Source organism: Capra hircus, chromosome 3 (assembly GCF_001704415.2).
Source record: "Capra hircus breed San Clemente chromosome 3, ASM170441v1, whole genome shotgun sequence".
NCBI lineage: Eukaryota > Metazoa > Chordata > Mammalia > Artiodactyla > Bovidae > Capra > Capra hircus.
In genome coordinates, this window is record NC_030810.1 from 28,933,056 (window position 1) to 28,947,272 (window position 14,217).

The 14,217-nt window shown below is 53.0% G+C and overlaps 1 protein-coding gene across 2 annotated transcripts in view; it reads right to left on the minus strand.

Annotated features, from left to right (window-relative positions):
- Positions 1–13,144, minus strand: part of SSBP3 (single stranded DNA binding protein 3) — a 165,580-nt gene extending 152,436 nt beyond the window's left edge. The window contains exons 1-4 of one of the 2 annotated variants that reach the window (XM_018044504.1): positions 12,691–13,144; positions 11,620–11,692; positions 11,336–11,397; positions 8,491–8,575 (exon numbers count right to left, since the gene is read on the minus strand). In XM_018044504.1, coding sequence (XP_017899993.1) covers positions 8,491–8,575; positions 11,336–11,397; positions 11,620–11,692; positions 12,691–12,746 — 276 coding nt within the window. In that variant the 5' untranslated portion in view covers positions 12,747–13,144. The remainder of the gene's footprint in view (positions 1–8,490; positions 8,576–11,335; positions 11,398–11,619; positions 11,693–12,690) is intronic. The other variant, XM_018044512.1, reaches the window with a different exon arrangement.

The window sequence follows — 14,217 nt, forward strand, 5'->3', positions numbered from 1 at the left end:
CCATTCACTACTTGTCCATCTCCATTAAAGTGCATATTTATTTAACATGCTTGATCCCTAGGAAAGGGATCAAACCCTTCTCTCTTCTCAAGGCCTGGAACCTAGCTCATCACCCTCAGGATTTACTCAAAATTGCAACAGGCCCCAAGAGCAGGGGCAGCAGAAAGGGGATGAAGATAAGGGCTCCTGGCCTCAGGAGCTTTCCACCTAAAATAGGGACCCCCGTCACTCTATTTCCAGACAACAAATAGCAAATGAGTAAAACCCACAGAATTCCAGGGGGTGGGGGGAGTTAAGTGTTCCCCTGGGGGTGGTCTTGGCAGGCCGGAGAAGGCAGCCACATTCCAGGCTGGCATCTGCTCTATGGCAGGGCTGGTTGGCAGGGGGTCAAAAATCCCATCTCAGGTACCAAATAGAAAAACCAGGCCTGGATCAGAGGGGGCAGGGGAAGTTCCAGATAGGTCTAACAAGGAAAGCAGCTACAAGAGGAAGAAACAGACACTGACTACACTTCACAGGCCAGTGCTGGTCAGGAGCGTTGAGTCAGTTCATCCACACAAGCGCAGGGCTGGTTTGGAGGCTGCATGTGTGAACCCCCCTCTCCCAGTCACTTGTGGTTGCTTGAAGAAGGTGGATTCCAACCTAGGGACCCAGAGCGCTCATCAACCAACAGGTGGTTCGTGCGTGCCAGGAGCACACCTCTCACACGAGCATCGTCCTGCTGCTGCTTCCCTTTAGGCCATCGGAAAGCCAGAACTCGTACCAGGCCTCAAGTGAGATGATAAGAATAGCAGCACCAGGCGCTGCCTGGTTAGGACCTCATGCTCTCACTGCCACGGCCCAGGCTCTAATCCCTGGTTGGGGGAACTGAGATCCCACCAGCTGCATGGCATGGCCAAAATTTAAAAAAAGAATGACAGTACACGTTTGTGTGGCACTTACGCTGTGCCAGGCACTGTACATATCACGTATGCATGTGTGTGTGTTTAATGTGTGTGCCTGCATAAGCTCATCCAATCCTCGGAACAACTTCATGAGGTAGGTACAACTCTATTAACCCCGTTTCACATTTGAGGAAACTGAAGCACAGAGAGGTTACTTAAGGTGCCCAGGTTCACACAGCTTGGAAATGCAGCAAGGTAGCATTTCCACTAGACAATGAGCACTTCAGGCACTCAGTAATTGGACTGAATCAACACCTCAGAACTTGGCAAGTGTCTTCTGCTCCTGGTCTAGGGGTCAGCTGACCAAGACCTCAGGCTCCTCCCAGGAAGTTGACAGAGATGGTAGCCCACATGCCCAGAACTAGCTTCCGGTGGACCTACAAAGGCTGACACATGCCTTCCTCGCCTTCTCCCTAAGGCCCTTCGTACGGACTCCTCACTCAATCCAACAGTCAAGTGAGGCCCGAAGCTGGCCAGAGCAACATACATACCGAAGACGACAAAGACTGCAGGGCTTTCGAGTCTGGTCACCCTTACAAGCATTTATAAGCAGGCCACTCATAGCTGGGCTTCCCTCGTGGCCCAGCAGAAAAGACTGCCTGCAATGCAGGAGATGTGGGTTTGATCGCTGGGTGGGGTAGATCCCCTGGAGAAGGAAATGGCAACCCAATCTACTATTCTTGCCTGGAGAATCCCATGGACAGAGGAGCCTGGCGGGCTACAGTCCACGGGTTGCAAGAGTTGGATACGACTGAGCGACAAAACCACCACCACCACTACCCCCACAGCTAACCTTTCCTGGATGGTCTTCCATGCCTTATCACAGCCACCCTCACGGCGGGCTGAGCAAGGATGACCCATGTTTCCACCTCACAGTTAAGAGAATGGACCTTGAAAAGTAAAGACCCCCCCAGCTAACAAAGCGTGTGAAACAAATTTGCATTCAGGTTTCTGTTCGTGTCAAGTTGCAAGCTTTTCCCATCTAACAACTCAGCAGCCACACACGGGAGTGGAACAGGACCGCTCTGTCCAACACAGATAAGGGGCACAGATGCCTCAAGGGACCATTTATCAGTGCCAGCCCATGCCAGGACTGCCTGTTCTGCCCCTGACAGGGGTGTTGGGGGGAGACAAGACACTGGTATTGAAGGGAGGGCTCCAAGACACAGCAGAGGAGCCCAGGCACCAGAGGGCATCAGCGGGTAGTTTAAGTGTCCAGTTCACTAGCGTCAACTTGCTCTCCCAGAAAAATATGCTGCTATCATCATCGTATTAAAAGATTCTGGGGGAAAACTTTAGGGCTTTAAAGAGAAAGGAAACTAACTCATCAAGCACTGGCCACTGAGAGACAACCATTTTACATATACAATCATACTGAACCCTCACAACAAACCCATCCAGGAATCACCATTTCCCCATTCTACAGATGGGGACACCAAGGCTTCAGAAGTCCGCCCTGCCAGGAAATGACAAAGTAGGAACGAGAACTCAGGTGTCCATCCTAGCCACGAGGCAGAACCCAAGCCCTTCAAAATCCAGGGGATTCAGGGTCCAAGGTAGGGGAGCAGGGGGACGGGGTGGGGTCGGGGTGCAGGAATCGTAACACCAGAGAGAAACATTTCTAAAACTCATCTCAGCAACACTACAGAAAACCCCATTACCCTGGCGAATCAAAAACAATCATTATTGTCTATTTGCTGTAAGCTTCCAGCAACATGTATTAAAGAAGTTTATGTGAATCGTCTAATGCACTTGTGCCGTGGTCAGAATTATTACCAAGCTAAAAAAGATTAATTTTTCTAAATACTCTAAACCCTAGACACTATTATAAAGGCTACAGCTAGTGTAACATTTCTGTTATCTTGGCTGACAGGCCCTCAAACACACACGCCTCCCCTTTGCCACTCTGGCTTAAGCTCACGCTCACACACACGCACACACACTCACCCACAGAGGCGGGAAGGTTGAGGGAAGGGGCAAGGCAGCTCTGGCCCGAGGTCCCTGCTGGAGAACCCGCTTCCCTTGGAAAATCTAAATGGCCTAAGGGATGCTGCAGGGAGAGCTGGGTGTCTCCCGGCTCCCTTGGAGCGGTGGCTGGCACTCAGTTAACTCTTGGTCCAAGTCTGCAAAGGCTTAGCTAACAAAGATGGCATTATGCACAGACTGGAGTGCATGGCTGGTCTTGGAGTTCAAATGAAGTGACCACTGCCAAAAACTTTGTTTGGGTCCCCACCACTCCCCCCGCCCCACCTCCCGCCTTGAAATAAAGGGCAAGGATTTGCAATTTGGGGTCTTGCTGCCACTTGAAACCCATTAAGGTGGCCACACTGCCCGGGTTCTGGCAAAAAGCAATTCCAGTTACTCATTTAGTGTTTAATTAGCTACCGATGGAGGAGTCTGGCAGCCTCTGGGGTTAAGAGGAGCTGCAACAAACAGGGCGGGAGCCCGAAGAAAGGCCATAACACGGTCTGAGCTCCAAGCGAAGCAGGGAAAGAAACAACTGTGTGTATGTTTTGTTTTTATAATCTGCCACACAAGGGTGCCAAGGGTCAGAGCCAAACACAAGGCCGTGAACTTGCCAGGACTTCTGGGCAGATGGCTAGGCTGGCTTATCGCTGGGGAGAGCACGCCCCCAGCTCCTCGGAGCTGCCCCTGCCCGCAATGCCACCCTCTCACGCCCCTGCTCCCAAAGGGTTCTGGCAGCCATGGACACTCCTCGCCTGGCAGGAACCTCAGCTCAGCACATCCAAGGAGCGCCCTCTCAAATATCACTTTGCTATTTCAAACCCACCAAGGACGCTGGACCCCTGCCACAGAGCCACAAATACCTCAGCTCCCGTCCACACCCAGGACTCTGGGGCGCTTTTTGACTTTAACCAACCCGCTTGGAGAGACAGGCTCGCAGCTGGGGGTGCAGGGTATGGGGGTCAGCTGAGTCCTGCTGGGGTATGCATAAGGGTAGAAGAGAGGCTGACCTGAAAGGGGTCGAAAATCTTCAGAAAAGGGAAACTGAGGCTCAACACCTGCCAAGGTCATGGACTCCACGTCCACTCTGAACCCCAGGTTCTTCACTGGGGATGACGGGTGGGGCTTGGGACAGCATCCATGAGCCTCCTGAAATCCTGCAGAGTCTCCTCTGTGGGGACACACGCGTTTTCTGGAAGGGAAGGCCATAGCTTTTCTCGGATTTTTCCTGCCAAGACAGCCACTGCAACATAACAAACTCCCTTCCCAGAGCCTGGGTCCCATCTCTGCCAGTGACTGCAATTCACCTCACAGGGGCTTTAATTCTCCCCTGAATTATTTCTTCAGTAACTATACATAGGCCCGCTTTGGGTCAAATGCAAATACTTTCCCTCTGTTTTGTAGGAATTCTGTATCAAATGAAGGTTGTCAAAAGCTAGGAGGTAGAATCTGAAAAACTGGGAACTGGTCCCAGCTCTGCCACCTCCTGGCTATATGCCCTCAGACAAGCCATCTCAACTCCAGGCCTCAGTTTCTTCATCTGTAAAATGGGGGTCAGGTTTAATAATAAAACCTGCTCACCTGGCAGCTATGAAGTCAAACTACAACCATGCAATGATAAAGAGTTCTATAAAGTAGAGCAAGCTGAGTGTCACTGCTCTCCAGCACCTTCAACTCAGACACTGAGCTGGTGGGTGGGAGTGTCCACTCCAAGAAAGGCCAGGACCAGACAGACATTGGTGTCTAAGAGAACCCAAGGGCTTCATCAGCATCTGAGAACCTCTGCTCTGGCCACAGGAGAACAGCAAGGAAACCGCAGCCTAGGTCCCTGTGAGACTCATCCCATGGCCTCAGGGCTCTGCTGACTTCAGGTAAACCCAATTTCTCAGAAAAGTCCATTCCAGGGACTGAACCCGCATCCCTCTGAGTTATGTGTGGTCAACGTCAGGGCACTTTGGCTTATACACAATGAGCCAAGCAAACTGAAGCTGCCAGGTGTGGAGGGGCGGAAATAGACTGTGACTCAAATAAAAACTCACCAATTCAAAGAAAATTTCAGTCTCCTCTGACTGAGTCACCTGGTTCATTCCCAGCCTTGTAGCCTGGCTTGGACCAGAGAGATGCACCTTTGAGGTCACCACACCTTAACCCACCACCAGGAAGCGGAGAGCACCTGCCAGGAACACAGATTTACTTCCCTAGGAAAGCCAAGAGCAGGATCTTCCATGATGAGTTCCTTCCCAGTCCCATGGGAGTCCCTTCTCACCCGCGCCCCACACACACTCACTACCCACAGAGGCCCAAGCAAGTACCTGAGCTTCACGGACAAACCATGAGAACCTCTGAATTTCCTTGGTTGAAAACAGAAGGCCAGTTACCACACACTCTTATTTACACTCCACTTTATCTTCTAAAAAGGATTTAAGATAACACACATTAACACACATTAAAATCACCTAATTCAAGATGACCCAGCAAAAATGAGTCATTGAAAGACCATCTTCCAATATTCTACGAGCTATTCCAAACCAGGTTATTCACTGACCTCAGATCACCAAAATACCCCAAAATGGGTATATTTTTCTTACCCACAGTTTCTTAATCCCTTCATCCATTTAGTATGTATGCCTACCATGTGCAAAGTATTGTGGGAGCTATAGAAATGCATAGCACTGTAGACGACTAGGCTCTAATATGGAAAAAATTAATAAGCTGTGGTTAGAAAGACAAACCTGAATGGGAAGTTGGCCGGAATAGTGCAAATACATCTGCCGTGGACCTTTGGGGCCAAGTCTCAGCAGTGTTAGGAACACAGATTCTGGAGTCACTTATGACCTGTGTTTGGATCCTAACTCTTACAGCTATGATAACCATTCTGTGCCTCGGTTTCTTTATCTGCAGAATAGAGTTAATAAAATGCCTTCTTTCCCAGGGCCACTGGCAGCCTGAAACGAGAGCCTGAACCTAGAGCACTCAGCACAGGGGCCCAGCACGTCGAAAACCATCAACAAAGGCTTTGGACAGGTGGTGTGTACAGACACTGACAGAAAGAAGTGATCAGCGTGTGCACGCAGCCAAGTACCCTGAAGTCCTCCCCGAAGAAGCTAAAAGGTGACATGATGGGTAAGAGAGGCACTCACTCCAGCTAAGAGGAAGGCAGCCCAGGAAGAGGCTGCAGCAGTAATTCTAGCTGGAAGGAGTTAGGGCAAAGAAGACGGTAGCTGTGGGACCACATGAAGATCTGAGAAGGACACAGAGAAAAGAGGGAGGGTTCATTCTCATCAGTTTCTTAAATATTTTTTAAAATTCCCATTGCTTCTCTGTCATCTCTGCAATTCAATGCCCATCCCCCCGTAACTCTTTCACAATAAAGATGGTCAGTCCGTTCCCATCCGCCAGTCATCACTCCAGCCCTCCTCTCACGTGACCTGACTCTCAGATCACATCACATCAAGTGGATCCCAATCCAGAAGGATCCCAAGATCTGTGAATCCTGGGCCTCAATCCCTGTGACTTCAGCCCTTGCTAGCATTTTCTAAAGGTCTACACCAACTTCAGCAATCTCTACACAATTCTGCTGCCCTCCCTCAACAAATTACTGAAAGAAAACCCATGTAAACTTTCACTGCCACCATACTGTTTTAAGACTGCGGACCAAACCACAAACTGCTAAAGAATCTTACGTTATTTACTAGGGAGCTAAACTTAGTTAAAAATCATTAACTTCTCTAAAAGACAGCATAGACATCCTAAGTCAAGAGAGTAACTTGAAATAGGTATCTCCACCAATCCCCACTCTAAGATGGAACCATCTGCAGAGCAGTTAAATACAGGCCACAGAGGAACTGGCTGTCCACAGGTTTAAACACAGAACACACACACAAACACACACACACGATTTTTACTAAGTAGAAAGGTCAAATTCCCCAAGTATTTTTATATGGCTAATGTAACTCTTGGCCTCCACCCCCATCCTCCAGCCTCCAACTCAGGAAACCCTATGATCACCACCACCAATTTTCCCAGAAGAACCACATCACAAGTGAACCAGTCCTCTCACCTTTTATTACTAAAAGTTCACCAGGCCATAAGTACCATTTGCCAGCTTCTCTCCTTCAGCCCTGGAGAGGGCACAAGAACTGGTCAATCTTCTCAGCATCCCACACCAAGGAGTATTAACTTCACAGTCAGCAAAATTTCATCACATTGAATATTCTCAAAATCAGGGAGCCTCCAGCGGCGTCTCTAAGTCCTCATACTACACAGAGAAATTTTCACCACAAAGATACTCAGGGCATGGGACTTCACCACTTGTGAAACTCAACCAAACGGGTTCTGGACTCCCAGGCCAGTTTCAAACTGCACACAGGGGATGAACATGGCTTGGACAAGTGGGTGGTCCCTGATGACATTCCAAAAACCAACTTCCGTGTCCTGGAGCTCAAGGGACCATTCCTCCCCACCTCAAGCACAAGTGGAAAATCAAATAACCCACCTTTCGAGTGCACACGTGTGCACACACATTAGACACACACACACACAAACACTTAACTTTCTACAAGACCAACAGGAAGCAAAGGAGGCTGGGAAGATCTTCAGACCCTTCCCCTTCCATTCCACCCACCTCCAGAAGATCCTAACCTGCTTCACCTGAAACAGTCGAAAATCTGACTCCACCCCAATTGGAATCCAATTTTTTTAAGGGGGGGCTCAGTGGGAAATGGACAGGCAGTAGATCTCTCTCTTATATGCATTTCATAACTCTTAAGAAACTTACCCAGGGAAAGGGATTGATAAGAGTAGAAAGCACTATACAATGTGATCAAACTTTCTTCACAAGAACATTTTGAACACAGTATTATGCACCAGCCAAGGACCTCAAAGTATCTTGGTGGACACAACACAAGGCCCCCACTCACAAACACACAATGTGCATACACGCTGCTGCTGCTGCTAAGTCACGTCAGTCGTGTCCGACGCTGTGCCACCCCACAGATGGCAGCCCACCAGGTGCCCCCATCCCTGGGATTCTCCAGGCAAGTTCACTGGAGTGCGGTACCTTCTCCGAATGTGCACACACACACACACACACCCAAAAACATAATCTGAAAGATCACTCTGTGGAAAGTAACCTAAGAATCTATTGCACCAAAATCTCACTCAAAACACACCTTCTACTCCAAAACAAAAGTTTCATATCTGCTTTTTATTTTTCTTGACTGTGGTCAACTTTTGCACAAACCCGCACCAAATAGGGTTGGTCACCCCCATTCCCCAGCAGACTGCTCAATCAGAACATAAACCCCACAGGGCTGAGCCCTGCACAACGCCATTTAATGCTCCAGATAGGTGTCTATGCTCTTTTGCATAATTACAACATTATGAAATACCGTTTACCAAGTTAGACAGCTGCCGGAGGAGGGTACGGGGTGAGGGAAGCAGAGAGGTGGGCAGGATAGAAAGAAAGGCAAGGAGAAAACAAAGACCACTGCCAACTGCCTGTGTATTTGCTTTTGGTACTAAAGAAGTTCAAGCTATCCAACCCTGTAATTATTGCCAGGATTAAAAATTTGTTACTCACGTAATCATGAAAGGCTTTTGCTTCACTTGAATGTTCACAAGTGTCTCGCCTTTCAGGAGCTGCACAGTAAAGGTCCCAAAATACGCTGCAAATCGAAAAATAAAATAAGATCAGGTTACTAATTATTACTTGTGTGCCCAATGGCAAGTGTACAATGCATGGTACTAACAGCACCAGGTCTCCCCAAGGCTCAGTCCCACCTTTTCAGCCGTCATTGGGCAAACTCAGTCTACAAAACAAAATGGACCCAACCTCTTCTGACAGCCTGGCATTTGTAGTAAGAGCAATAGTTCTCACCCTTCAGGCACCTACTATGTGCATGCCCATGACACTGCTTGTAACCCCCAAGAGCTGTAAGGTAGGTGATTTTATTCCCACTTTATACACAGGACAACGAAGGCTCAAGCCCATTAGTGCAACACACGCACGGATGCCCAAGGAGGACAGGTAGGAATCTGGATGAAAATCCATGCCCGTCTCATCTCTCATATGAACACCCCCACCTCCACCCAAAATGGCTGCATTTCATTTAAGGATTAAATTGTCAAAGTCACGACTATGATTCATATACATAGAAACCTGGGTGACTCTGGCAATAAAGAGAATCTCCAGGTTCTTAACCCAGAGCCCATACCCTGGAGGCGTTTGGTGTGGTGTAAGGATTCTACCTGTAGGAGTGGGTGACGGGTCTTGTGTGCTTTTGTTTTCTGAGAGAAGTTGTATGGTTGGGGCTGGTGGGTCTGGCCACCACAGATCCCTGCCAGCTCACCCATACTCTCACCTAGGCCCTCCCCCAAGGCATTCCTATATAAAAACAATTCCTCCCCTGCCCATCCAAGAACATAAATCCATCACCCAAAGGTGAGGTTATGGATGATCAAGTATCTTGTTTTTCTACAATGACATAAAGCCCACCCCCCCTCAGACAGCCACTTGTCCAGCAAAAGCAGGGTTGGGGGGAGATTTCCCAGCCTAACTCCCCTCTGTGATTTCTGTATGGTCACCCCAACCCTTTGCATTATGTGAAAACAGACAGACAAATCCTTTGTCAACCAACAAAACCCTATACAAACATGAGGTCATCAGTGGTATCAACAAGAAGCCTTAGAAACCCTCTCCAGGTCAAGAGCCCGAGGCCCAGGGATAGGAACTCGCCTGAAGGGTAAAGTGTGCACCAGAGCAGAGGTCTGACTCCTGGATCAGAGCTCCTGTCGTCATTATAAACAGCCAGCCCAGAAGAAACCATCTCAACTGCCAGTTCTATCTGTCAGCGGACAAGCATCTCACTCCAGGTGCGCGAGGAACGCAGCCTGGCCCTCTTCAGATCCGCTCCACCGCTTCCTCCCACTCCAAAGGCTGTGGTCATCTGCCCGGTGTCAAATCACAGAGTCCCCACTGCCGGAGCCCGGCACGACACACTCTAGTTCCCAAGGCAGAGATAAGGTTGGAGAAGTTGTATATGGGGGGGGGGGGGGGGGGGCGGGCGGTGCAGTGATTAAGCACAGAACAGGATAATCGGGGACTTTTATTAACTGTAGAGGGAGGACAGTCTACTCCTACTAACAGCAGAACATTCCTTTCTGTGCTCTGAGGCTGCACATATTTGATTAACTTTCTCTACATGCTACATTTCTAACACGACAAACTCCCTGGCCCCTTCTGAGTAATTTTTACTCATAAGCCTAAGTGTCTGCAAAGTCCGAGGTGGCCAGACCGGCCAGCCCCAGCCACACAACTTCTCTCGGAAAACAAAAGCACAGAAGACCGGCCACCCACTCCTACAGGTAGAATCCTTACACCACACCAAACGCCTCCAACTCTGCAGTTGCGAGGTTGGCAGAAGTAATTAAAAACTCATCTTCTCTGCAGCAAGTTAGAACAGACACTTCATCCCCCTGCATCTCAAAGACACTTGAAACAGTAACCCGAGCTGGCGGTCAGGTAAAAGTGCTAAGATCCCAAGATGGGGGCACTGAACTGCAGCAAAATATCAAAAACCACTCTGCTCTCTTTTCCTTTTGAAAAAGATGTCAAAGACTCCACCGATCGGTCTCACAAAACACCCAAGTCTTACTCAAAGCAACTGCTCCTGCTAAACCTAAGCCTCCCTCCTGGGGGGCTGCAAACCAGGAGCGGATCTCTGGTGGTCCCAGGCAGGCAGGGCCCAGGGGCCTGGGGAGAGGGTCACAGAAACAGCCCCCAACTACCAACGACAGGCATATGCCAGGTCTCAGTAAAATGAAACCTGGAGGTTCTAGGGCTATTTAGAGGGGTGGGGGCTTGAGGGCGGGAACATCCAGTCAGTCTGAATTAGTATCTTTAAAGGAAGTGGCAGCCTCCTCTTGCTCTTTCTCAGGGTGCCTGGAAAAGGTACCCATGGATCTTTCTCTCAAAGTTTCACTTATAGAGGAAAAAGGAAGGGACAGGCCAGTTGTAAAACAGACCTGGTATCCCAGCCACCGGTCCTGCCCCACCCCCACTCCCTCTAATTAAAGCAGCATGCAGAATTGACAAAAATCCTTTCAGGTTTTTTCCAAGTCCATGCTTACTGCTTCAGAGTGAGATGTAAAAGGAAGGCATTTCTATTGCAACACCAGGCATGATTAGTAGGTTCTCACCAGTGGGAAAATAGGAAGCAGAAACTTTATGCATCGACCTCTGCTGCCCTTTCCCTTCTCTGCCAGTCCTGGTCTGAGGGCCCAGAGGCGCCCTGCTCTCTACCATGCTGAGGACTAAAGCACAGGGAGCCTGCTCCAGACCCCCTGTCTTTGTTCACTTGGACCCCGGGGGGCTCAGAACAAAACACACACACACACACACACACACAAAACTATCACAAACTTACCACCACCACGAGTGCAAAAACCCAGGCGGTTCTCCCAACGTGATGTTTTTTTCCCATCGAATCTAGAATGGAGAGAACAGAGACAGCTCAGGGCAGCAGAAGGAAGGGGTGGGCTGGGGGCTTCCCGGAGCCAAAAGGCTGTGAAGACCAACTAACAATAAATGCCAAAAGGTGATAAAAATTCAAAATGGTGGCCACAGTGGCTGTTCCAGAAAACAAAGGCTTTAAGAACGATGGGGAGGAGGGGGTGTCAAGAACTGGATGACTGGGGGAGTCCCACTCACCTCTGACAAGAAGGTCTGTGCAGACTTCTGTGCTCCTACGTGCAGTAAATATTCGTAGACATATAAAGCTAACCTGGAGAGTGGGCAGGGGGCACAGAGAGAGAGGGAAGGCGTCAGATCACACTGGTGCTCGCTCCTGGACCGTACCAGCCGGCTTCCAACCCTGTCCGTGCTGTCCCATTGTGGCCCCGACCAGAGGTGAGCAGCTAGCTCGGTCCTGCCTGGGGCCAAGGGTTCGAGCAATTAGGGGGTGGGTACCAGGAGACGCGTTTACTTCAAGCCGCGGGGGCTGAAGAGCAGCCCCCGAACTTGAACTTCCAAGTAGCGTCGGGACCAAACCCACCTAGGTCTCTCAAACTCGCAAACCGCCCGACCCCAGAGCCTCGCTTCTTTTCCCGACCTACTCCTTGCCACCAACCCACCCTCTCCCCAGTTTTGAGGGTCCGGGGAGACTCAGTCCTGGACTCCGGGGTGCTCCGCGCTCTGGAGAGGGCAGCAAAGCGCCGCCCTCACCACCTCCCCCCAAAACAACTGTCCCCCAAGCTAGGGCCAAGCCGGCGCCGCTGTCCCTGCCCAGCCCGGCGCCCAGGAGGGCGCGGGGCCGGCGGTGGGGCCGAGGGCAGGGAAGGCAGAGCGCTCCTGGCCGAACAAAGCCCCCGCCACGCACTCCTCAAGCCGCGGGCGGACAAAAGGAGCCTTCGGGGCTGCAAGAAGCCACGCGCCCCCTGCTCGCGCCCGGTGGGCAAAGTGCGGTCACCGCCGCGAGCTCCCCGGCCGGGGCGGATGCCCCGGCTGGCTCGCAGGACCTCGCCCACCCCTCTCCGCGGGGCCCCGCGCCCGGCACGCCCCGGGGCCACCAAATGCCCCCTCCCCGGCGGCGCCCCCCGACGCCCCAACCTCAGCCGGCTCCCAACAATGGGCTCTCCCACGCCGCCCGCCGCGGCCTCGGGAAGGGGCCAGGCTGGCGGCGCCGGGGCCCGGAGCGCAGCAGCCCCCGCCCGCCCACCTGCCTCCCACCACCCGCCCGCAGCCCGGCAGCGGCGCGGCCGCCACTTGGAAAATAGGGCTTACTTTTCCCGAGCCTGCCCGTCCGAGGGCACCGCCGAGCCTTTGCCTTTGGCAAACATGGTTTGCAGAGAAGAGGACGCCGAGCCTCCTCGCCGCCGCCGCCGCCGCCGCTACCGCTCCGGCTGCTCCCGAGCTGCCCCCTCGCTCCCGGCCCCTCCCCGGCGCTCGCTCGCACACTCGCTCGCGCTCTCCTCGCCGCGCTCCCCTCCCTCCCCCCCAGGCGCTGGCTCCGCGCTCTTTCCAGCTGTCAAAGCGTCAGCCCCGGCCGCGGCCCCATCGCCCTGGAACTCCTCCCGCGCCGGCTCGGCCTGGAGTGCCGGTGCCGCCGCCGCCGCCGCTCGCCCGCCGGCCCGGCTGCCCGCTGGCTCGCTCGCGCGCCCGCCCGCCCGGCTCCGCCTGCAGCCGCCCTCTGCGCCTCCTGCACCGCTGCCGCCGCCGCCGCCGCTGGTCTACTTGGAGCTCAACCGAACGTGGCTACCCCGGCGAGGGATCGAGGCGGGCGTCAACGTCCCGCGATTGATTGGCGCCTCGGCCAATCTGCGCGCGGGGGCGGGCCCAGGGCGGCCCGGGAGGGACGCCCTGTCAGCGCCCGGCCGCGGCAGTCCCCGCTGAGGCCGCCGCCGAGGAGCCGCTGTCCCTGCTTCTGCGGGCGAACTGGGGGTGTCCGCGGGCGCGAGCCTCTGTTTTCTCTAGATGTAGGGAGAGGACGCGAATCGAGAAGGGGGAGCTCTAGTCTCCTGGCACCCGCGAAGAGGGGGTCCGACCCGCGGTCTCCGCGGCGTGGACCGCTGGGGAGCGGGTGGGGGGCGGGGGGCTCTGCGGCATAGTCGGAGGGGAGGGGGCGCGGACCCCTGAGCCGAGCACCGCCGGCTCCCTCCCGCCACGTCCCTCTCCCTTATCTGCCCCTCACCTCCCCCAGCCTCAGCCCGCGCCAGCCCAGCCCTGATCTCCCCCTCCCCCTCGCCTGCCCTTCCCGTGGGCTCCGACCCCGACCCCCTCCCCAGACTCCCACTCGCCCCCACCCTTGGCCGCCCCGCCCGTGGTCCTCCCTCTCGCCTAGTCTGGCTTCGGTGCGCAGGGCCCGGGATTCCACGCTGGGAGCTGGGCGGCTTGAGCCGGCGCCGAGGCGCGCGGCTGCTCCTTTACTAGATCATTAAAATACTTTGGAAAACCCCAAAGTGGAGTCGCGCGAAAATGGCCCTTGGCCTGCTTTGGGGAACCTGGGGGAAGGGACTGAAGACTTGGGCTAAGAGAAGGGAGAGTGATTGCTCCCAAATTTCCAAGGTCTGCCCGCCCTAGCAAGTTAGCCCCTCGGCTTCTCCGGGAGAGATGGTGCCATTCCAGGGTAGAGGGGGCTGTCACCTGGGCGCCCCGCTGCGCGGAATACGCGCCACAGAAATCTGCAAACTTCAAATAAATGGAGCTAAATTGGGGAGTGGGGTACGAGAGCCAGCCGTGGGGGGAGGGGAAGCTTCCATTGTCAGTGACCCAGGTGTACAATGGGAAATTGAAGGGGGCTGGCAGAGTGAC